A 26,792-nucleotide genomic window follows, 5' to 3' on the forward strand; every position below is an offset into this window, starting at 1 on the left:
CTGCATAAACACAAAGGATCAAGCGTGATCTTGACTTTTAGAGGTTACTAATGGTGTAGTGTAAACAAATACTCAGCCTTGATGAATCATGCAGGTGAAAAGCCGGCGTGTTAAACATACAGCCACACATACATAAACTGTTGATAGCTTCTTGTTTTGGTGGATTACTTTGAATGGAGACATGTGGCTTACACATTGAACATTATAAACTCCATGTCACAAGGCTAAGTTAACACACATGCTGCTCTGATATTAAGAAGTCATGCATTTTAACTTGCACTTAGTCCCTTCATAAATCACTGGCACCCAAAAAGGCAAATGTAATATTTAAATCACCAAAAATGATGTTACCTAAAATATTCAGGATGTTCCTTTAAGCATAAACCGCATATATAATTATGATAATGTGCATGACGTCAGAGGATTCGTTAAATATGTATAGCCCCAGCACATATCTTCACAACTTCTTGAAGAAAAAAAAATGAAGGCTGAGCATCAAAATCCTATTTGGAAGCGAGCAGAAAAATCCTGCTGGTGAGTTTTAGGGACACGGGACTTTTTATCTCAGTCGACACGCATCAGTGAGAAGGAGGATAAAGATGGGCGTCAAATTCTCCTCGGGTTCGTTTGTTCTTAGTGTTTGATCCACTTCAAATTACTTAAGAAAAACTTGTTTAAAGGAGGACTGAGACATGTCTTCCCTTGGAAGCTGCTTTAATTGTATTCTGCTCTAAGTTTCTCGCACACTTCAGCAGCCTATGAAAAGGAATAATGCGATTTACGCGCAGTTGATGCATCAGCGAAGCCACCCCTATCCTCTTATGCCAGTCTGCCTGACTTTAGAACCTATAGTATTGCAACCAGTATTGCCAGACCACACACCAAGAGAGGAGGAATACTCCGATGGAAAATCATGCAGCACTTTGAACCCATGGAGACATGGCACATAGGTTCCTCTCATCTACGAACAGATTCAGCGCCAGATTCGCCTTCATATTCACTGTGTCTTTATCCTGCACATATTTATGCTACAGTATTCTTTTTTGTCGCAGCACAGTTATGACAAACCGGGGTTACGAGGGGAGAAGATGCCCGCCGAGCAAGAACGCAGGAGGGAAGAAACTTCTTGGGAAATTAGACAATTGCGCTTCGCTGGAAGTCAGGTCTGCTCTGGATGGGTCCGCTGCCCCGCGAGGATACAGCGATCTGCGCGACATTAAAGCCACTGCCTCGTCTGGTCACTCGGATGACATGAAGTTAAGAAACATGAGTGTTGCCCAAAAATATGGGAATAAGAAGCTGCCTAATGCGTTAATAGTCGGTGTAAAGAAAGGAGGTACCAGGGCGGTGCTGGAGTTCATCCGGATACATCCAGATGTGCGAGCACTAGGAACTGAGCCGCACTTTTTCGACAGAAACTATGACAGAGGGCTGGACTGGTACAGGTGAGGAACACGTGGAACACACTTATTTGTCATGTTTCTGAGACAGATGCACTTGTCTTGATATATTATTTGCATAAATGCTCTGATTTCGACAGTCACCCGGTTCAGTGCAGTCACTCTGCTCTGCTGGGCAGGGGGACTCTTGGGATATGTAAGGTCCAGACAATACTATGTCCAAATGTTTATTTAATCCGTTTTGTTTACACCTTTCTGCAAGTCCAAAGCACTTGTTAGTCATATAGTTGTTTTAAAAATGATTTGAGCCTATAATTCAATTTAAAAGGGCACGTTTTGCTGTAATTGTATTAATATTATGTTTGGGTCTATCACACATACCAACATGCAAACTAAACCAATGCAGCATACCACCACTAAGATCACAAGTTATTTTTAAGTCTGTATGATGTTTTTCTCAGAGCTGCAGATGTTAGAGTTGAGCTCCATGGTGCTGAACAGACAGCTCCATGAGGCTGATGTAGGATCAGTTCACACAAACTGACACAGCCATCAGCACACCTGACACCAGCAGCCCCCAGGTCAGCAGCCCACTTCAAACAGGCTGCACTAGGGCACACAATGTTCTGGGTAAAGGCAAATAACTCACAAGGTGCACCGAGCAGAGCATCACCTCTCTCTCTCTCTTTTCCCAGCTCTCTCACTTCTATAGCATTCTTAGATGGCCTCTGTTGATTATAATCTACTGACAAGATCTTTACTTAAACTGAAATTTAAGCAGAGTTTAATTCTTCTTTTCACAAAAACTGTGATGATCAAGTACGCAGTGGGGAAATGAAGTGGCACTTGAGTCTGCAAATGTCCTCCAAAATGCTTGATGGTTATTTGTTGCATTATGTCTGAAAATGTACTTAGATAACAAAACGGTTGGGGCTGTTTTGTAAACTTATGTTATATTTTTTATATTACAAGAGGCAATGCTATACCCCTAGATTCTGCAATTAAGGAGAACTAAAGGTGTGTCTCTTAACCAATTAATGTTTTGACCCAACAATGTTGTGAACGAACAGACACTCTATCATAAACTAAAATGAATACTCCAGTTTGATTTTAGTTGTTTTTAGCAGTCGGGTTGTTTTGTTCTTAAGTCCACTAAGATGTATTTAGTAGCTTAGTCAATTAAAGGGCTTTCTTCATGCTGAATGCAACAAAAAAACATTTCTGGTTAACACAAGCTTTAAAAAGGATGCTTTTGCAAAACTCTTTATGGAGAAACTCTGTTTTACAGATCTTATAATTAAATTACAGAATGTGTTAGTTGACCAATTGTGATTAAAAGTCGTTTATGAATGTCTTTAGTGAAGGCAAATAAAAAGTAATGTTGTATTTGTTCATTATTTCCAATTTGTAACATAGAAAAATACAAAATAATGAGAATAGAAAATTAAATATAACTGCAGTGATGACATTATGAAAGAAGTGTACTGCTCTAGTCCTGAACAGGAATCAGTCATTTTCATCTTCTAACTAATAAACAAAAGCTATAACATCCCACAGATGCATCTATTTAAGACACAACAAAACGTCATCAATAATTGTAATGTTCATTAAGATCTCCTTCTCATTTCACTTAGTTTTCCATGCATTTTACTTGGTAATATATTTTAGGCAGTATTATTTGTATTCACAGGAAAGAGCTTTTCGAACACTAAACTTCCTCAGGGTCCACTGTATGGACAGTTATTCTTTATTCTTGTGTGTAATACACAAATTCAATTAATTTGGAAGAATTAGCTAATTAACCGTGTTGCTCTCTGTAACACTTAACAGAATGAGCTGGAAAACTAATTGAAAACCTCAGCAAACACCTCGACAAGAGGATGCTTGTTTGTTGGTGAAGGAAGTGTTGATTAACATGATGTCCAAAGGAGACAAAGTGTAAAGTCTTGTGTTTTACATATTGTAACCAAGCATCCGAACACAGCAGACCAGAAAAAACGGTGTTGCATTTTTATATCCCTCCAACAGATCAGATCAGACACCAACCCAGCAGATATCCTCCTGCCCTCACCATTAGTCTTTTCACTGCACCAGCAACCTTCCTCTACATTAATCGACCATCTTAATGCAGCCTAATGATGCAATAGCAACAGTTCACCAGAGATCTAAGTTTTCCTATGTTTTCTCTAGTGAGGTCATTCAATATCTCATGCTAATATGATGCAACAATTACTAAGGAATATTGCACACGCTGACAGTTGCTTTAAGAATATAATGAACTCAAACGCTAGTTTAATTCAGGCAGAGTCAGCTGTTTTTTACCTTGATGAGTGACATGTCATTTGACCGGCCCTCAGTGATTTTCCGTCACAAAGTATCTTTACATTTTGATTTACTTTCACATTTATAGCACGTCATGTAATGAATGTATACCTTTCACATTCACTTTGTGTTACTAATTTATCAGTTGTCATTTCCATCTGTCTATCAGTGGCCTGTAATTTACAGATAGTTTTATATAGATAAATCAGTTATCTTTCAAACACTGAACGCACAATTATTTTGCGGGAAAGCAATTCTTTATCCATGGACTTTTGGCAGGCCCTTTACACCCAGTACAAAGACACATCTGAACTCAACACCTAGGGAAATTGCACCTTTGTGTAAAGGTAAAAAACACATATCCTATAAATGAGACATTAAGTGTAGATTTGGATGAAAACATACAGTAGAAATATAAACGTATGCACTCACAGAAAGAAGGATATCTATTGTATAAAAAGACGTCATATCAAAACAATGTACCCAGTTCATGTGAATCCATATGAATTTGCTGCATGGCTCTGTGAATGGCAGGGCTGAAGTGAAATGCCTGGACAATGGTTGAAATGAAATGAAACAAAACAAACATAAATGATCCAGATTACATATGGATCCCATGACTTCTCTATTAGTGCCACTGACAGGCCTCTTTTTACATTTCAGTTCATAACATGATTTCTCTAGACACTTTATCCCATGAGCTTACAGTCACATGTGGAAATGGATGCTCGCATAGCATACCAACAAGCTAGAAATGAGCACCTTTCATCCTGATTAGATGTTAACTGCTAGGTTCATTCTTGTCCTTGACAATGGAATCTTTCAACTCATTCGACAATTTTAATGTGTTCCTAATGAGCATTATAGCCTTGCCTCTTGCTGAATGAATGCGGTAATTATTTGATAACTGAAATTGCCATTGATTAATTGTTGGTTAATTTGATTAATTCATTTGGACATGGAAGTTAATTCTTGACCTTGGGCTCCATATGTTTGATGCAAAGCCCACTAAGTAGCTTTTTCCAAACTGCTTCACCATCTCATATTCTTTATTATCAAAGTTGCTACAAGAAATGGACATCCTCATCCTCATATAACACTTACAAAACGTTGTTAACTATATATAAACACTCCATTCTTGGCATAGACACTTTTTTCCTTTTAAATTATTCTTATTTTAACTTATATATATGCTGAACAGACAGAAACATACATGTGACATCAAATTAACTCTCGTCAGTTTGAGTGTGGTGGCCACTTGTTCGGCACAGTCTGTCCTGTTACATTAAGCGTGTGACAGATCATTTAGCCTCCCAGGAAAAATGGTGCAGTGTTCATTACTGTGCCCCCTGAACAGAACACACACGTGGGCCTCGTTTATTTTATGTGAAGCTATTCACACAACCACTGATAACACAGACATTTCACCGGCACAAATATCCTCGCCACTTTTTCCATCCTCCACAGAATCAGAAAGATCAAACAAAAACACGTCGCTATACACCATCAAGACTTAAAGGGTATCTCGGCTCTATTGATTTCACAGGAGTCGGAAGCACTTCCAGTAGATTCTCCGAGAAGGGTTGAAATTGTATGAGAGGCTGCAGCAACAAATATTCTCCAGGTCCACATTAATTGGCTCGGGGAAGCAGAGGCTCGGAACAGTATCATCTGAAAGGTTGATAAGGACAGAAAGTTTGATGGTTCTCATTTAACACAGAAAAGTGCACATAATACAGCGAGGGATTGTGAGGCGTAACTTTGCATTATTAATGAGTCGTCTTCATTCCAGTGTAGCTCAGAGACATGTAGTTGTTAACATTAATTAAAAAACAATTCTTTCTGGGATGTTTCCCCAATGAAGTCTGAAGTGTGGAGACCCAGTGCTTTTATTCATTTTAATAAAATAATTCAGAGTAGAATGTGAACATGCATGCGTACATTATGAAACAATTCCAGGGTAAAGCAATTGAATAACCAAAAGAGCCAATCCTGCAAATTTGAGTCTAGCATTTTGATATACTGTGTAATAAAATAGGTTATCATTTGGTCGGTCCACCACTCTGTTAGAAACTAATATCTCACAACTATTGGATGGATGGCCTGAAATTCACATTCATGGTGCCCAGAGGATGTATCACGACATCCTAAGCGATGACCTGACTTTTCCTCATGTATTGCCGTAATATTGTTGGACACATTCATGCTCCCCTCAAGATGAATAGCAATAGCTTTGGTCATCTGTGAGACTGACCAGTGAGCGGCCCAGACCAAGCAAGGAGGCAGAGGCAGAACGTCCAAAAATATAACCTGACGTGGGCATTTATTAAAATATGAACACATTACACACAGCCTCAATCCTGCTGCTGCTGTTCACGTGAGCCCAGCCTGCAGCCACCAAGATCTCTCACACACACACACACACACACACACACACACACACTCCCTGCCAGCCTCTCAAACAGACAGGGCAACAGACCCTAAATACACCCACTCTAATCAGCACAACAAGACACAGGTGAGGGAGGAGGAGACAACACAGGACACCAGGTGCACACAATCATCAGCCACAGACATCAACTGTACTGTGCAATCACGCTAATAAAGTGCCATATTACCCGGCCTGAAGCCGTCAGTCCATAGTGACGAAGTTACCTTCGTCACATCATCCCTCAACCCCTCCTTCGTGCCATCAATCATTATCATTTGTCCATTACTTAGGTTTATGAGTAAATGAACTAATGACATCCCATTATCTTAACCCAGGGTTAAGACACAAGCCTCAGCGGCGTACACAAAATCCTGGACTGACTTGATAACATTTTGTGTACTGTATGACCAGGTTTGGAGAGTTACAGATTAGACGTAACTGTATTAAATAATCAGGATAAAAGAAAAGTAAACTGTATTCCATTGCAGTTACCTTAAAAAAAGACTAATCAGATGAGTGTTTCAAAAAATTGGGGATTAATAGCAAGATTACAATGGTACTAAACAACTAAAAAGACCATATTGTGATTTTTGTAAAAGGATCAGATTTCTGCTTAATGAGTTATACTGTTCTGTAGGGTTATGGTGAATCTGTCTGAATCTGCTTTATAGTTTCCACTTCCTTTGTTTGATTTGTTCTTTTTTAATTCAGTAGGTCAACATATGTTGTGTGTGTGAGCTTAACTATATGTATTATACTAAAACAGAGCATATCTTGTTAGCTTAGATTTTATTTTGCTTTTTCAAACTTGATGTGGTCACTCAACACACTCTCACTCCCTAAGCGTCCAATAACGACGTTTGGTCAGTGTCCGTGGCGTCCAGTTGTGACGCTCCTAGGCTCCTTCAGCGTCATAAAGTGACGCAAATAGCTTTCAACTGATTGCAATGTATTCCCATCTGCGGCGGGATTTGATGCTCATGGAAGCACGGCATTCGTTTGTGTCGGCTGCCCTTAAAGGCAATGTGAGCGTCCATTCCCATTGGATAACGGAGAATTGTACACCCGGAAGTAAGTATTCCCCTTACTGTCGATTGATTTTACAGTGATATCTGCACTACTCATCGACTAAAAAACACCAGATTATCCTTGTTAATTACACAACATTGATTGGTTTAAATTGTGTGCAATGCTTTTGTATTTTTCCCCTTCGATTCGGAGAAACAAATATTTGTTCGGAGTAAAGGATGGCAGAAAACACTACACTACCCAGAATCCCCAGCTATCGTTTGGACTACACCATGTGCTCTGTTTGACAAACCCGTTTTTTTTCACCATTCATTCCAATGGCTGGCGTCTATGTCACGTGATCTTCAAATTTCTCCCTGCAGAAAAATAAAACATGGCCGAACTTCGTTTTATTCTCGGTGGAAAATGCCTATTTTAAAGTTAGTTTGGCCATTAAAATGCGTTTTGATGTCATTTGATGCGAGAAATATGAGTTGTTATTTCAGATTATGTGTGCAGTGGATGTACATGATCTTTAGTTTGCTAATTATTACGAAGATTACTTCAGGATATCGCGACGTTTTCATTGTTACCAAGGTGGTTGCTAGGGACGCTGCTATCGATATTATTTCTGTTATGTTGTGTAACTGTTTAATGGTGTTATCTTTATTGCTACCCCCTTCCCCGTCAATGTATAGTGTTGATCCACAGCGCAAACATATTAGTTTAACAAAATCCGCATCTAAAGATACGTTATTTTCCCCTGTGCAATTCCAGTCTCACATCTCACAGCACATCGTCATTAACAAATACCGGAAACAGACCGAAAACATTTAAAAAAAATAAAATAATACTTTATTCCGAGTGTGCTTGATTTTCTCTTTGAAAGTCATCACATAACGGCATTGTAATACACAGTTCGGCTGCATTAAATATTACATATCTGCCGTAGTTCTCTATTTATAGAGCCCTGATGAGAAGACTTCTAGACAAACATGAGGAACGGAAAACGTGACGTGGGTCATAAATATATCAGCAATTAAACAACATCTTACATTTCTTTTCACACAATACGTCTCCTTGCAGTATCAACACTAATTCGGCTGACTTTTATATTTGATCCAATTGGTAGATAGGCTGTATTTACACCATAAAGGTGCACAGCTGATATAAAGGGACACCTAGTGGTTAAAGCATGTTATTGAATTTCATTATTTTTATTATTAGATATTAATAGGATCCCTATAAAGTATATTCATTACTCGTTATTCTCTACTAATAGTTCACTAAAGACTGTATATAATTACTATTTTGCACATCCCTTTCAAGATTTCAAGATTTTCTAAGGTTTATTGACATATCATATAGGCCTACACAACTATGGTGTAGTTCTGCATTGAATGAAAAACTTGGGTCGCAGGTTCCTCAATAGCGCATTACAAGACATCTATCAATATTTGTGCGTACCTCCAGCAATGTTAACTATGTTGAAGCACTTATTTTAACTGATATTATATATCATGTATTATACTCTTATAAGATGTATGTAGATATTTCATCTCCGGCCTTGTCAGGTATTGAACAATCAATACATAAAGAACACAGAATTGTTAAATATGAAACACAGAATTTGTGTGATTATACTAAATGATTTACAAATAAACACCACTGCATAATGTACAACTGTTACACATGCTGATGTAACGCAAATGTTTCCAACCTGGGATCAATAAATTATATCTTATCTTAAGCTGATCGATGGCTACTGCCATATTTGCAAAATTTGCCTCTGAACCTTGACAAGTGCATGTTTCAGGCTTATCAATTAATGTAATGTAATGTAATGTAATGTTATCTATTAACAACAGGAGGGGTCAAAAACATAAGACCAGCTTTTAAATAAAGCTCTTCTGACCTTAGCTGGCATGTGTGTATATATATATTAATGCTGCCCATTATGGGCACAAGCAATTTTCACCCATTTATTAATTATATGTTTTACATTTAAGTGTTTCCTATCCCCTAAACCTCCAGGGATGTACACAGTTTAATACTGGCAACTTCTTATTATGGGAAATACGAAAACGTCTTTTAAAACTACAACTCCCAGTAGAGACGTGCCATAGATAGAGAGCATGTTGCGAAACAGAATAGCCAGCATGTGTAGTTCTGGGGACGGGGTGGGAGAGGGGGGACGCGGTGGACCCGTTCAAATCCAGTTTTGGACAGTCTGACGTGGTTCCATCCCATTTCAAGTGCTGTTCGAGAATCGGCGTAACCCTCGGAGCACACTCACCAATCACAGAGCTTGAGGACTATCACAGGGTTTGTCAAACAGAGCACATGGTGTAGTCCAAACGATAGCTGGGGATTCTGGGTAGTGTAGTGTTTTCTGCCATCCTTTACTCAGAAAAAATATTTGTTTCTCCGAATCGAAGGGGAAAAATACAAAAGCATTGTACACAATTTAAACCTATCAATGTTGTGTAATTAACAAGGATAATCTGGTGTTTTTTAGTCGATGAGTAGTGCAGATATCACTGTAAAATCAATCGACAGTAAGAGGAATACTTACTTCCGGGTGTACAATTCTCCGTTATCCAATGGGAATGGACGCTCACATTGCCTTTAAGGGAAGCCGACATAAACGAATGCCGTGCTTCCCTGAGCGTCAAATACCACCGCAGATGGGAATACATTGCAATCAGTTGAACGCTATTTGCGTCCCTTTATGACGCTGAAGGAGCCTAGTAGCGTCACAACTGGACGCCACGGACACTGACCAAACGTCGTTATTGGACGCTTAGGGAGTGAGAGTGTGTTGGGTCACTAGGTATTTGTAACGTGATATATTTAACCTCTTAAGCCCCAAGGTCCCCCTAGGCAGGGGGCTTTTTTTCACGACACAGTGTCTCAGGGCATCTTAACATTTAAGAACCTATTAATGTGTTATACCAGATTAACGGGAAGAATCTCAGCTAACTGATACATACCATTTTTACCAAAACAAAACAGAAGTCTCATAAGAAGCATCTAAATGACCCCTGAGCGAAAAATGCTAACGCACTTTGGCACAGAACTCAAGATAAAAGATACCCTTATTACTTATCGTAGCTGCACATACAAGATATCCGATTAAAGCTGAGGTTCCACAGATTATTTAGGTATAGTATCATCACTGAGTGATCCGAACTCTTGACAGGGGAAGCAAACACAGACATCACAACACGTACCTTTAAGGAGCTTTTACGGGAGATCGTCTCACCGTAGCTGTCAATCTGATCAAAAGACTTGTTCAATGGCATTAAAACGAGAAAAAACGCGGCTGAATTGGTTAATCCATAGGTTGATAATGTTTCTGTGGATTTGAAAAAAGTATTTATAATCCATAATTCAATTTGTATGTAAAAATTGGAGAGTAAAAGTTAGCTGCTAATGGTAGCCACCAGAGTTATCGCAGCTTCCGGTTTTGGCTATGCGTCAGTCTCACACACACACATTACCAAATAAGGAGTATATGGGAGTTCCCCTCGATTCCATTGGCTCTGACGGTTAGAAAGAGATGTCAATCAGCAAAATCGAGCAAGGGGGGCCAGAGATAGGTAAAATCCACCCAAATGACCCCAGAAGTGTTTTTTGTTTGCTAAATCTCTCTAACAAGATCAAATTGCACTTGTTTTGGATGGACACAATAATTTAAATTGGTTTTTACTGTGTTCAATCTGAATTTATTTTAAAATAAAAACATCTATATTGTTTCTGACACTTCTACATCCAATTCACAGATGTAACCTTGCTTTGAGAAAAAAGATTATTAATTTAACCCTTTTAGAAGGGAAGATATGGTCATTTGTTCTGGGAATGTCATTTTCGAGCCTGAGACCTGAAAAACAGGCTCGGGGCTTAATTAAATAACACTACCAATGCTATAAGTAGCCTGAACCATGACACACAGGACTCAGGATGCAATCCACAGTGGAAGTTAAAGTTGGCTTTTTACATTCATCCTCCACCTTGCTCCCTTTAACTCCTTTGCAGCAACAATTTGTTCTATTGTCCCGCAAAAAACAATACTATCAAACTAACTTTAGCATTGTGGAGACATTGGGATTCTGAAAATATCCAGCAGTTAAGCTCATCCTCAGAGAATGTCAGCTTGTTAACGTTCCTCTCTTGGCGAACCCAGAGCGTCCCCAATGACCAGGGATAAAATCCTGTCTGAGCTATTCCTTCTGTGTCTCCTTTTGTACATTCCCACCCTCTCTCCCAGGAGAACAACTACTGAAGGTGTGCGGATTGTCCACTCTCCATTTATAAATATCCTTGCCATTGCTAAAGGCTACACTGCAAACCTATAAAGAACTTATAAAGACTCCAGTGTTGACACAATGTAAGAAATATTGTCAGTTGAATTGCCATTTATGTCAGTTAAGATGCTGCTGTTAACCTGCACAAACAGGTGATAAATGGAGCTGACTAAAGGGGCCCTGTGGTGTTTTTTTATTGGGATTTCTCTTTCCTGTCAGGGAGGTGGCGTAGTGACATCACTACGTAACACTTGTGCTTCTATTGGTTAGCGCTCCAACACATTGTACTTGACAGGTTAAGTGGCGGGACATCTTTAAGCGGTTGACCAATCACAACAGAGCTGGCCAGCTAACAGACTGGGCTCTGGTTTCAGACAGAGGGTGAAAAGAGGTGCTGCAGCACAGGCAGTATGAGAAAAAGAAATACCTTTTTGAAAATATGAGCCCCTAAAACATTCACAATGTCACATTGTTTATATCATGAAGGGCGTTTAATGTCCATTATACAATCATTAAAAATATTATTAGCTGCATTGTTCAATTGTTTTAAATTAGGATATTAGCAGCTGTAAATTCATCCAATATCTACAAACTAAGCAAAAAGAGCAGTAATACTAACTCTCATAATGGGAAGTGTAGGAATTCAAAGATTTTCTCATCTTCATTTCAGTGTCCGTGAATACCTTTGCAACATGTTAATGTGACAGCTCGTGGCTCTGCTCGATTCAGCGTGTTATTGTTCAAGGAGAGAGCAAGTGTCAGTCATTTCCCTCTGCAGACCAAACCATGAATAAATGTTATTTAGAGGAAAACAACAGCCTGGTGTGGAAATGACAGCGATTAAATAGGTTTTGGTTTAAGGTCAAAGAAATTATACGATTTATTTTCCAGTATTGCGGGACTGCATTGTCCCACTATGAATATGTTTTGATTCTTTTATGTGGCTAAGGCCAATAATTCTCCACTGCAAGACATCTGGCTCGTTCCGTCTGATATTTTCAACCAGTTTGTCTTTTTAATTAGAAAAATATAGGTGCTTGATTCCCAGAGTGCTGAATTGTTATTCACCTCTGTTTCTCATAGCTGAATTGGCCTTCAGGATTGTCAAATTTGTCTGGTCCGCTCTTTGTTAACTCTTAATAGACTTTCAGGGCGGCAGGCCTCTGTTGCTGGTGATTAATGATCAGATGTCATCACAGCTGTAATCTAAGTGAGTGATACTTTAATAATGGAGCAGCCTCTCCAGTGGAGACCGGATCTATGCCGTATCACGGAAAAAGGAAGATGCCATTTTTAGAAAGTGCAGTGGCACAGACATTATGAGAATCACGCAGCATAGGAACATTTTGTCTGCACAGTCTACCTGAGTAATACATGCTGGTAATGGCTTTTGAAGGCAGGGAGGCAAGTGTGTGTGTGTGTGTTTTATTTTATTTATTTGACAGGGACAGTATTACATTTCTGTAAATGCGCCAGAGTTAGCCAACAGGCTATTTTTCGTCTGTAGTCCCTGGACAGATGTTAAAAGTAATCCTAAAAACAAAAATTCATTTCAAATAACAGGTAAATACAATCAGTAAAACAACATTCAACAGAGATACTTATATTATGATAAAAGCATATATAAAAACTAAACTAAAATACATATTCACAAAGCAGACAGATACAGTTCAAGGCATATGTACAAACAGAGCGTTGTAATGTACAGATTGTGTCAGTGTTGACAGAGCTGACTTTCCACTAACCATGTTTTTAAGGTAGATTTAAATAAACTGCAGGTGTTTTGTTCTCTAATCTTTACTGGGATTGAGTTCCACTGTTGTGCAGCTTTAAAAGAAAAAGAAGATTGGCTGAATGAACTCTTCCTTAATGGAACAACGCAGTCTCCTCTTGTTGCAGCTCTTGTTGACCTAGTTACAGGTGTGCGTATGGTGATAAAATGCCTGAGCGGAGGTGAGGTAAGGCCGTGTATTATTTTGTACATGAGGCAAGCATTTGCATATCTCATTACATTTTCCCAGCTCAACAAGTTATATTTTGTGAGTATTGGGCAATGATGAGAATAAACTGATTTCTTATCTACTATTTTAAGTGTTTGTTTGTATAATGATTCCAAGGGTTTAAGAGTGGTTGTGCAGGCATGTGACCAGGTTGTTAAGCAGTATGTGATATGAGATAGAACCATAGAGTGCATGTACCTCTGTTGACATGCAGTTCCTGGTAAACCTCAAAATGAACAGACTGAATTTGACCCTGTTGCAAACCTTTTTCACCTGAGCCTTAAAATTGAGTCTTGAATCAATTAAGACCCCCAGGTATTTGTACTCTGAGACCACCTGTAGCCTCTCCCCAGACACAAACACATCTGGCTCAACGCAGGAGGACTTGGTTTTTGTGAAGAACATACATACAGTTTTACTGACATTTAGTTGCAGACAGCATTGCTCCAACCAAGCTGTTACATGAACCATCTTGTTCGTCAGTTCATTAGCCACTTGTGTCAGACTGCCTCCGTGAACATAAATTACAGTATCATCAGCATACATTTGGATGTTTGTGTCAGGACATATCGATGGTAAGTCGTTTATATACAATGAAAATAACAATGGACCCAGAATTGACCCTTGTGGGACACCTGTGGACAGCTGGAGGTTAGATGATTGATTATTCTGTACTCTGACATACTGAGAACGGTTGAACAAATATGATTCTATCCATTTAAGTGTTAGTGTGGCGAAGTCAATGCTGGATAGCTTAGATATGAGTTTTTTGTGGTTAACAGTGTCAAAGGCCTTCTTTAATAAGTCGAGAAACACTGCTCCTACAACACCACCTTTATCCATTTTGGATTTGATTTGTTCTGTGAAGAAACAGTTGGCTGTTTCTGTAGAGTATTTGGCCCTAAAGCCAAATTGCATTGGATGCACAGAAAAAGCACTGTTATTCAGATGGTTCATAATTTGTTCAGCTACAAGTTTTTCAACGACTTTTGATACTGTAGGAAGGATACTAATTGGCCTGTAGTTATTGGTAGACATTGGGTCTCCACCTTTAAAGATTGGGATAACTACAGCCGGCTTCCAGACATTTGGAAACATTCCTTGACAGAAAGAGAGGTTGATGATATTGGAATAGGATAAGAAAGAGTTGTACTGAGGTCTTTGAGCATAGCTGCATCCATACCAAATATATCCTTTGCTTTAGATGGTTTAAGGGATTTAATTACTCTTTTAACTTCTGCTTCAGTTGTGTTTCTTAAGCTGAAAGCTGGCTCCATTGTATCAATTTGACAATTACTTGTGCAGTCAGGAGAAAAACACTGTGCAATGTTAGCAACATAATCAATAAAATAGTGATTTAAAACTTCAGCTACATCGCCTGGAGTGTTTATAAGCTTCCCATTTACTTTAAGTTCAAACTGTTTTCTTTCCCTATGTTGATGACCAGTTAATGTTTTTAACTGGTCCCAGATCAGTTTCGAATGACCTCCTGCCTTGTCTATTATAGTTAAAAAGAAATCTGCCTTAGCTTTCCTTAATTTCTTTAAAACTTTATTCCTAAGCATAGTAAAATGACTTCTGTCATGGCTTAATTTAGTTTTGATTGCAGTTTTTAAGACTAGATCACGTTATTTCATTAGTCTGAAAATATCCTCATTTATCCAAGGGACAGTATGTTTGTTATTTCTATGCTTGATTTTGCATTTGAAGTTGTTAATAGTCCTCTCTAACGTTTTTGAGAATATTTTACTGTCTTCTTCATGGTCTATTCCAGGCAAAATATCTTCCCATGTAATCTGTTCAACAGCATTTGTAAAGGTCTCATATTTGTTTCTGGGGATTCCACAAGATTCATATTTCCTAACGGAAGGGCTAAAACGCTTTTTGGTTAGTTTCCTGTCATATTGTGGTCAGAAAGACCAGTTAACATGTTAAAGGATTTAAAAATTCTCTCTGGTCTGTTACTAAATATTAAGTCAATTTGAGTGCTGGTTGAATTTGTTATTCTTGTAGGTCCACTGATCAGTTGCACAAGGTCAAAATGATCAGTTATCTGTTTTAGATTCTTTCTGGCCGATTTATCCTCCCAGTTAATGTTAAAATCACCCATTATAATAACTTCTTTGTTGAAATTACATTCTCTTAATAACTTCTTAAAATGTTCATAAAAAAGATTATTTGAAGATGGAGGCCTATAAATTACAATAAGAACAAATGACATTTGTGGTGACAGAGTTATATTAACACCGATAGTTTCCAATCCTTTACAATTTGACCACTGTATTTCATTGCAGGGAATACTGTCCTTGACATAAATCATAACCCCGCCTCCTTTCGAGCAGCGTCTATCTCTCCGGTAAATGTTAAAACCCGGTACGTGAAAGGCTGCTGTGGGGGCGGACTCATGAAGCCAGGGCTGCTTCTCAGGTCGATTAAATGAAATCCTTGCTTCCCTCACTTGCGTCGTTTCCCTGCGTTTAGTCCCTCCCACCAGGGAAGCATGGAGGGACGCAAGGGAACCACGAGAAGCAGGGAAATGAGTTTTAAGAGCAATGGGACGTCCTTTCCTCCGGAGCGTCACATGAAGCGACGTCCGTTTGTGATGACGCTGCACAGCTGATCGTCTGACAGCAGCCAGCTCTGTCCCCGTTATTTCCACACACACCCCCGCCTCTGTTAGTACACATTTACTGACACAAACATTTGTATCATCTGTTGTAGATCCCAATAAATAAAATAAAATAAGAACTCATTCTCAAAAAAGATAAACGCCATTCTTAAAATGTATAAACGAACAATAGTTTGATTAATATTGATTAGAGTGCACAATAGAAATGAAATAATTGAGAGAAGAAAAAGAGATATGTTATCTATCAAAACCCAGTTAGATTAACATTCATTGGATTGCACACTTTGTTTGTTTGTTTGTTTGGATATGTAGCACATTAACATTTTAATAGCACTTAATGACTGACTGAATGGAAATGACAATAAATGTAAATGTAAAACGAAAAAAGCGATCATGAAAATGTTTCCAACAAATGAATAAAATGATTTTTGACCACTTTGTTGTTCAGATATATCACATATGTGTAACTAAATGAAACAGGAATTGAAACAAAATATGGTATAAACTGAAGAGTGACTCCCGTGAGGTTCATGTATTTTCTTCACTCCGCTGGGAAATGAGATCAGTGCATGCACTGCATCGTCCAATCAGTGAGCGATACACAGTAAGGGGGCGGGGCGAGTATCTGAGGATTTCATCGGAGGATGGTCTGGTGGTTCCTCGATTATCGCTCCTCCATTATCGCTCCTCGATCCTCGGTCCTCCGGCAGAAATAAGAGCCATGGGACGGTACTCAAGATGGCGCAGGCAAATCAACTTCCGGTGAGACCGAGGAGCGAGGAAATTAAAATAGTCGACCTGAGAAGCAGCCCAGGTCTCGGATAAACACAACAAGTCTAAATTGGAGTCCATTAAAAGATGATGGACTTGCTCACATTTAGATTTGATGCTTCTTATGTTCAGATGTCCCCCTAAAAGGCCTGATGGCTTAGCTTTGGGATCCCAGACTGTTCTTGAGTTATTGACGGTCTGAAAGAGATTCCGGTTCCGGTTCTTTCTGATTTCCGGGTTTACCTGCTTCCTGTTTACATTTGGAGTGTTAATGTTTCCAAATGCACGTGGATTATTACAGCCAGAGAAAGTGTTGTTTTGAGTGTCATGCGGTTGTACAGCAGCGTCCCCCTCGCCCCGCACGGAGGTCCATCGTTCAACCCCGAACAGCGCCGCTCCGCTCAGCCCACAGCCAGCCGCCTCGACCTCCGCTGCTCTCACGACACCCGGGGTAAGCCAAACGTCACTCCGTGGGAAAGTTGTATTGAGTGTGCCGACCGCGGTGATGTTGGCTTCAGCGTGGTTTGGACCAGGACACGGATGAATATCTCCAGAAAGCAGCAGACAGATTGTGATGAACAGTGCGTTGCTTTGTTGAAGTCGAGTTGGTGGCTTTGTATTTTTTTTCAGTCGTTTGTACAGAGACGGGAAAATGAGAGACACTGCTAGAGTGTGCTTCCCATGTCCAAAGTTTCCATGATTTTGGTTAGTTTGCTGGTGCAGCAGATCAGCATTGTTTGCATATATGTTTAGTAGCGGATTGATGTCAACGGGTCTTAAGAAATTCGAAAGTAATACATATATTAAGAGAGCCGTGACTACACTTGCCGACGTGTGTGTGTGTGATAAAATGAAATGCTATTTCCCAGAGTCAGAATGTTTGCAGACAGCTTTTTGAAACCATCGCTAAAATTATAACATGAAATCATGGGGGAAAAAAGGTTTGTATTGCGGCAACTGTGACACCACAAGACCCAAATGCTCAAAAACTTTAATTGAACACATATACAGTGGGGCAAACAAGTATTTAGTCAGCCACCAATTGTGCAAGTTCTCCCACTTAAAAATATGAGAGGGGCCTGTAATTTTCACCCTAGGTATACCTCAACTATGAGAGACAGAATGAGAAGAAAAAAAAAAAATCCAGAAAATCACATTGTCTGATTTTTAAAGAATTTATTTGCACATTATGGTGGAAAATAAGTATTTGGTCAATAACAAAAGTTCATCTCAATACTTTGTTATATACATTACATTACATTGCATTTAGCTGACGCTTTTATCCAAAGCGACTTACAATAAGTACATTCGACCAGGAAGACACAACCTTGACGAAAACAGAATCATATAAGTACATCAGGTTTCATAGAGCCAAACATTTCAAGTGCTACTCAACTGGCTTTAGGTAAGCCAGTCCTTTATTAGTATAAAAGTGCTTCGTTAATAGTTCTAACGCTCGAAGTGGAGTCGAAAGAGATGAGTTTTCAGTTTGCGCCGGAAGATGTGCAAGCTATCTGCCGTCCTGATGTCAATGGGGAGCTCATTCCACCATCTTGGAGCCAGGATACACCCTTTGTTGGCAATGACAGAGGTCAAACGTTTTCTGTAAGTCTTCACAAGGTTTTCACACACTGTTGCTGGTATTTTGGCCCATTCCTCCATGCAGATCTCCTCTAGAGCAGTGATGTTTTGGGGCTGTCGCTGGGCAACACGGACTTTCAACTCCCTCCAAAGATTTTCTATGGGGTTGAGATCTGGAGACTGGCTAGGCCACTCCAGGACCTTGAAATGCTTCTTACGAAGCCACTCCTTCGTTGCCCGGGCGGTGTGTTTGGAATCATTGTCATGCTGAAAGACCCAGCCACGTTTCATCTTCAATGCCCTTGCTGATGGGAGGAGGTTGTCACTCAAAATCTCACGATACATGGCCCCATTCATTCTTTCCTTTACACGGATCAGTCGTCCTGGTCCCTTTGCAGAAAAACAGCCCCAAAGCATGATGTTTCCACCCCCATGTTTCACAGTAGGTATGGTGTTCTTTGGATGCAACTCAGCATTCTTTCTCCTCCAAACACGTCTAGTTGAGTTTTTACCAAAAAGTTATATTTTGGTTTCATCTGACCATATGACATTCTCTCAATCCTCTTCTGGATTATCTAAATGCTCTCTAACAAACTTCAGACGGGCCTGGACATGTACTGGCTTAAGCAGGGGGACACGTCTGGTCCTGCAGGATTTGAGTCCCTGGCGGCGTAGTGTGTTACTGATCCACCATTGAGTTCACCGAGGTCCGGACCTCGGTAATATTTTTTGAGCTGTGTAACAAAACTTGTGAAATAATTGCACTAAACGGGATTCTTTGTAGTACTTCCATTTACTGACGATGGGGGCGCTGCATAACTACGATTAAAGCAAACAGAAGAAGACGACATGTATCAACAAACCTCCGCAGCCCGGACTTGAACCGGAGCAGCAAAGGAGTGATGAGGTATCTAGAGATCTGAGTCCAGCGGGCTGCTTGTGTTTCTGTTCATTAGGACATCATATGACCAGCAGATCCTGTATGAACGCTCTACGTTAGTCAGTGGACGTCCGACAACATGCACACTAACTTATATTGCAGCTATAGGCTATACTTTGGTTTAAATTGCGTGAATTCAATTCAATTCAAAACCTTTATTTATCCAGGTAAAATCCCATTGAGATCAATGATCTCTTTTTCAAGGGAGACCTGCAGCAGTAGGTTCCACAAGAAGACATAAACAACAGAACAACAAAAGGACATCATACAGCAAAATGTACAGGGATTACAATTTACATATTTAACCACAAGTACAGGTACCAACAGCATCTGATTTTGTAGCATCCAACCGAGCTTTAAAAACATGTAGTGGTACTAGCTTGGTAATTTTCCATTCTTTTTGCAGACTGTTTCATGTTAGTGGAGCTGCACATCTAAAAGCTTTCTTCCCTAAGACAGTCCTAGCACTTGGCACATTTAATAAAACCACAGCATGCGATCTCAGGCAATAAGTACTTTCAATTCGCAGAGAGATCAGGGAGCAGATATAAGATGGTAGTTTATCCAACATGGCTTTGTAAATGGAAAAAGTACCAGTGACTGAGCCTCCGTACAGTAAGTGATGGCATAACCGCCTTGGTATACATGGTACAGTGATGCGTAAGTGCTTTACAATTTGTCAAAAATCTCAGTGCACTGTGATACGCAGCATCTAACTTGCTCAGGTAATTGGCAGGTGCATTCATATATAACAAATCACCATAATCCAGCACAGGTAAAAAGGTCACAGTGACTAGCCTTTTCCTGGCCTCAAGCGAGAAACAGGACTTGTTCCTGTAGAAGAAACCTAGCCTAACCCTCAGCTTTTTAAGCAGGTTATTGACATGAAGTTTAAAAGTGAGACAGTCATCAAGCCAGATACCCAAGTATTTGTAACAGGTAACCACTTCAAGTTGTATTTCTTGTGTAGTTACAATATCCAAAGCAGTCTCTGGTGTATTTTTAGCTTTAGCTTTAGAAAAGAGCATTACCTTGGTTTTATCCACATTTAAAAGAAGCTTAAGCTCAGAGAGCTGAGCCTGAATAATGTTAAAAACAGCCTGTAATTTAACAACAGCCTCGTTAATCGAGGGACCTGCACAGTACATAACGGTATCGTCCGCATAAAAATGTAAGGTTGCTCCTTCGACATTTTCACCTAAACTATTAATATAGATAGAGAATAATAGCGGACCTAAAACTGAACCTTGTGGTACACCATTAGTGATGTTTAACCACTCAGAAGACAGCCCATCAAACTGAACACATTGGGATCTTTCAGAGAGGTAGTTTACAAACCACCCTACTGCATGGCTGGACATGCCTATACTGACCAGCCTTTGCTTCAAAATGCAATGATCGACAGTATCAAAAGCTTTAGATAGGTCAACAAATAGAGCTGCACAACTCTGCTTATTATCTAAAATACTCGTAATATCATTTACCACTTTCATTGTGGCAGTGATGGTGCTGTGTTGCTTTCTGAAACCTGACTGATGTTTGGACAGGATGTCATTGTTACATAAAAACTCCTTTACCTGTTCACTCACTAAGCGTTCAAGAACCTTGGCCAGAACTGACAATTTAGAGATGGGTCTATAATTGTTTAATAAGGTGGCCTCCCCTCCTTTTAGTAGTGGCAGGACATAAGCTGACTTCCATACTTTTGGGATTTTGTTCGTGCTGAGGGAGAGGTTAAAAAGAGTAGTAAGAGGTGGAGCAATAAAATCTGCAGCTATCTTTAAAAAGAAAGGTTCTACGTTGTCCGGACCAGCCGGCTTTTTAGGATCTAGCTTGGTTAAGACTTCACGAACAACATCAACAGTAAAAGGAGTAAAACTGAAGGGGTTTTCCAGACCACATTGTTCTGAGTCACCGACTGTGGTGTTCACAGAAGCAGAATTAGAAACAGAATGAAACAGAGAGCCACAGGACACAAAATGCTCATTAAAACAATTTAGTATGGTGGTCCTATCCGATATAGTGCCAGATACTGTGGTAAGGCACGGTGGTAGCTCATTACGGATATCACCGGTGGATATCGATTTTATGGCTTTCCAGAATTTTCTAGGGTTGTTCAGGTTCTTTGTGGTCACTGACAGATAATACTTAGATTTAGCACTTTTGACATGTGAAGTGAAGCTATTTCTTAGCTGCCTAAAACACAGCCATTCTACCTCTGAGCCTGAATTCCTAGCCTTTGCCCTTGTTTCTCTCATGTAGGAGAATAGATAATTCAGCAGAAAACCAAGGATTGTCTCGTCCCTTCACTCTAAATTTACGCAGGGGTGCATGTCTATCTATAATTTCCATAAAACCAAGATAAAAATAAGACCATGCGGTTTCTACATCAGCACACAGATCGATTTTTCCCCAATCAAACCCAAACAGATCATGCACAAAACCCTGCTCCACAACATGTTTGATGTCTCTCTTGATGATAATACGAGGTTTAACCTTTTGGACCTTAGTGTCCCTAATTGTGGCTACAACACAGTGGTCACTCAGATCATTCGCAAATACTCCCACAGCTGAGTATTTATAGGTCAACATTAGTTAAAATGAGATCAATTAGGGAGGATTTATTTGGGGACTTAATATTAGGGCGAGTAGGACTGTCAACAATCTGAGTAACATTTAAAGAGATACAAAGGTTTTTAAAATCCTCTGACACTGCAGTTAACCAGTCCCAGTTAAAATCTCCAAGTAGCACTATTTCCTTGTAGTCTAGTTGCGATAACATATTTGCTAGTGAAGACAAGGAGTCTTTGACAGCTGAGGGGGGTCTGTAACAGCCCACGACCATGACCTGTTGACCCTTTGCCACTTCTATATTTAAGGCTAAAAATTCAAATTGCTTACTGATAGATTTGGAAACTACAGCGGTTACACTGAACTTATTCTTAACATAAATGGCAACGCCGCCACCTTTATTAGGCCGGTCGGTACGATACACATTAAAACCATTTAAGGCAATGTCAGAGGCCAAAATAGATTTATTTAGCCACGTCTCTGATAAGACAATGACGTCAGCGTCAGTCGAGCTCGCCCAGATACGGACAAAATCTAGTTTACCTAACAGACTGCGCACATTCAAGTGGATGAAACCCAACCCAGATCTAGCTTTAAAATCAGCAGGAGTAGCGATCTGACTACTACTATTGGGCGGACCAGGGTTAGGTTGTACATTTCCTGACAGTAATAACAACAAAAAAAACAGGCATCTTTTCCTCTTAAGCGACACACATACATTGTCATCTACTTTAGAATCACCGGAAAAGTCTGCGAGAGTGTGATTAGAGCTTAAGAAGCAGTCCTGAAGAACCATCATCGCAGGAAAACAAAAAAGACAAACATATTTTGTTGAGCAGATTGACTGTGACAAGGCAACCGGTAATTGTTTGTGTAACACATCCGAACCTTTGCAGGGGATGCCCACTGCGGGTGGCAGAACAGACCTGAATCCAGTAGACTCCTCAGAATGATTAGAGATCTTCTCATAGTCCAAAATAGTTAACAGGCACAGCAGAATCCCGATATGGGCCATTTTCCCAGACCAGGGAACCGTGATGTTCCTGGAGCAAAATCAGCACAGCAGCAAAGGACAGGCGAAAGCAGCAGCGTGGTATCCCCGGGGTGAAAGCAGGCCTCTGCTACAGCAGAACCAGGACAGGTGGGAAGCAGGCCCCAGCCGTGGTAAAATCCTCCTCCGTACAGCAGCACACGCCCGGTGGAAGCAGGCCAAGCCCGAAGCGTGGATCCACTCCGTCTCTCCGCGACGACTCCGGGGTAAAAACCTCTCCAGTGCAGCCGTGCAGGTGGGAGCAGGCCTCCGTAGATCGCAGATCGCAGGCAGCAAACAGGTGGAGCCGCTCCGTCTCTTCGCGACGAGCAGGCCTCCGTAAATCGCAGATCGCATGCAGCAACAGGTGGAGCCGCTCCGTCTCTTCGCGACGTCTCCGGAGGAAAAACACCTCAGTACAGCCGTACTCACAGGTAGGCCTCCGCAGATCGCAGATAACTAAAACTACTACTCTTGTATAAGCAGGGATTGCTAAAAGTTTGTAAGCAGGAGAGCTAGATGCTAACAGATGCTAACAGGTAGTGCGAGCCTGTAGAAATTGCGACTGCCTCCGAATAAACTAGCTAGAGAGCTAAAGTTAATTACGTTCATCCAATGTCAGAAGGATTACCTTTTAACAAACGTTGTAATGCTTTTCTTTCATTTCAATTTGAGTAAAACATTGAAGATATAACATTGTATTGTTTTCTTTTCAACTCAGATATAATGAAAAGACTACATCAGTCGAAGCTCAGGTAAGGAAGAGACGGGACAGAGAGAGAGAAAGTGATGGAAATCAGGGAGGAACTGCAGGTACAGTCACACAAAAGAATGTAGGCTTAATAACCCCATCTATCTATCTATCTATCCATCTATCCATCCATATATCTATAACAATAGTCTTCATTTACAATAGGCATAATTGTAAAACAACATACATCTATTGCAGTTATGATGTCATAACATACCGTTTTATAAAACACAATTTGCTTACATCTTTGTTCTCTTTTGAGAATCAAACAAAACAGATTTAAATAAAACAAAACAAACAAGTGAAATTAACTAAATGGCTGAATTGCTTTTAATTCACTGGCAGGAGCGACAAGTGAGGAGGAGCAAAAAGTGAACAACGAGGGAGAGATTGAACAAAGAGAAAGAGTAGAGGACAGAGAGAGTAATGAACAGGAAGAAGACAGAGAGACTCAAGAAGATGGAAGAGAGGCTGCAGGTTATGGAAAGGAGAGAGACATGGAAAATGAATGTTGACAATGTTTTGTGATCATTTTAGCCTCTTCTGCATGTCCAGATCATTAATAGTAACAATCAACTGATTCTTATGCATTACACTTTCAAAAATAATTGATGCTGACATTGTCAGCCCACTGACATGGTTTGAAATCAATATATTATCCAATTTGTGACCCCCCACAGGACTTAAAAAGCACCTAAGTAGATCATGAAAATCCCAAAAATCTCGGGGGGTATCCCCGAACCCCCCTAGCATGTTTGGACCTCAGTATTTAGAAAATCCTGGATACGGCCCTGGTCTTGTATGTCTTCCATTTTCTAATAATTGCTCCCACAGTTGATTTCTTCACACCAAGCTGCTTACCTATTGCAGATTCAGTCTTCCCAGCCTGGTGCAGGTCTATAATTTTGTTTCTGGTGTCCTTTGACAGCTCTTTGGTCTTGGCCATAGTGGAGTGTGACTGTTTGAGGTTGTGGACAGGTGTCTTTTATACTGATAACGAGTTCAAACAGGTGCCATTAATACAGTTAACAAGTGGAGGACAGAGGAGGCTCTTAAAGAAGAAGTTACAGGTCTGTGAGAGCCAGAAATCCTGTTTGTTTGTAGGTGACCAAATACTTATTTTACCGAGGAATTTACCAATTAATTCATTAAAAATCCTACAATGTGATTTCCTGGATTCTTTCCCCCCATTCTGTCTCTCATAGTTGAAGTGTACCTAGGATGAAAATTACAGGCCTCTCTCATCTTTTTAAGTGGGAGAACTTGCACAATTGGTGGCTGACTAAATACTTTTTTGCCCCACCGTACATGTATTAAAAAAGCAATTATCCTGAAGCTGCTATGACAGGCTCTCGGGACATTTCAAACATTGATTTAATACGTTTTACTTACAAGACAATACTTACTTTTTTTGTCTAAATTTGCATGGAATTCTTTGTTTTCAGGATTTAGTTGTTGTTCCCTACTGTTACATTTGATAGCACTTGACAGGCTTAATTCAGTCTAAAGATTGGTTGGATAATACTTACAATACCTCTGATAAAAAGGGTAACCAATTATTCTAGAAAATGTTGCATTTTTATTTCTTTACTCAAGCTTTTTGTGTTTAAACACCATGACCACCATTGCTCCACATCCTGCTTATTGTGATAACACACTGGCACATGGAGCCCAGGATACTTTTTCTTTTAATTTGTAGTTGAATAAATCCAGAGGGCCAAACACACACAGCATATGTAATGGACGGTTTCATTTGGGTCCCTCCATGGTCAGCCTGTGAGCTTGCATATTATTCAAGTGCAAGGTTCATTATTCATCTTGGTAATGACAAACATTTGTTGACGGGGAGGAGGGAAAGCCATTCTCTAAAGCTCTGCAGAAACACTTCACATTGTGATTAATGGTTCCTAAGTTAAATCACAATCAGATCAATGTTTTGCTTACGTAATTCCTCAAAATCATTCAACTGTCTAAAATTGATTTTTTTTTTCACATTTTGAACCCACAATTGAATATAAAAATGTGTAAGTAAGGCACTTGTGTTTTGCATGTGCAGCCTTGGTGCATGACAATTTTGTATTTGTTCTGCAAACATTTACTGAGAACTTGCCCTGAACTGACGATATGCAACATTCTGTTTTAAGTTCACACCACAGTGAAATGACAGTAATACATTCTGAGTTCATTGATCGTTCACAAGGAGATGATTCAAATCTGACCTTTACCCGTTCTGATGGTCTGCATCCCTGATGAAGCTCCGGTGTTCTTTGGAGGTTTAAGTGGTTCAACAATACACACTTGTCTGGAGCCGAACAGTCCACCGCCTTCACACTAAGAACAGGGATGCAAACTCATCAGGTATGAAAAAGGTGACAAGGATCCGAGCCCCCCGACCCCACGGAATATCGGCTTTAAAATGAGGAATAACAGAGGATTTTAGCAGTCAGAACAACTAAAGCAACAGTTAATAACAGAAACGCCAAAGAGTCACATCTAATAGAAATATATAAAAGCATTTATTTTAATTGTGTAGCAGTCAGTTTATAATTTTGGCAGCACTGTTGAGCATTTTGAAAATGTATTTTCATGCCTCTGTGCAAGGCTTAGTCTTTCTATCTTTATAGCCACTGGTGTAAAGTAACTAAGTTCATAAACTCAAGTACTATACTTGGGTACAATTTTGAGATACTTGTACTTTATTTAAGTATTTCAATGTTTTGCTACTTTGTTCTTCTTCTCCTCTACAGTTCAGAGGTACATGGTATTTAATCCCTTTAGTTACTTCACAGATCTGGATGAATGATGTGAAATATAATCAAGTGTTAAATCAGACTTTAGTTCCACCTGGAGTAAATTCACAAGCTACCCTGCAGTATACAAAGTCATTCAAACTAGCTGCACCTTTACCAGCTTTGAAAACACTTTAATGATCAATCATTATAAAACATATAATGTACATTATTCTGAAATGGACCAATCTGCACAATGACTACTTTCACTATATTTTGATGAGAATACTTTTATACTTTTACTTGAGGAACATTTTGAATG

At 39.7% G+C, this 26,792-nt stretch overlaps 1 protein-coding gene across 1 annotated transcript in view; it reads left to right on the forward strand.

Moving 5' to 3' along the window:
- The first annotated feature begins 478 nt into the window (after positions 1-478).
- hs3st2 (heparan sulfate (glucosamine) 3-O-sulfotransferase 2) overlaps positions 479-26,792 on the forward strand; it is a 52,263-nt gene continuing 25,949 nt past the window's right edge. Inside the window, exon 1 of the mRNA XM_034219449.1 lies at positions 479-1,445. Coding sequence (XP_034075340.1) covers positions 940-1,445 — 506 coding nt within the window. The 5' untranslated portion in view covers positions 479-939. The remainder of the gene's footprint in view (positions 1,446-26,792) is intronic.

The sequence above is a fragment of the Gymnodraco acuticeps genome, unplaced genomic scaffold (genome assembly GCF_902827175.1).
Source record: "Gymnodraco acuticeps unplaced genomic scaffold, fGymAcu1.1, whole genome shotgun sequence".
Lineage (NCBI taxonomy): Eukaryota > Metazoa > Chordata > Actinopteri > Perciformes > Bathydraconidae > Gymnodraco > Gymnodraco acuticeps.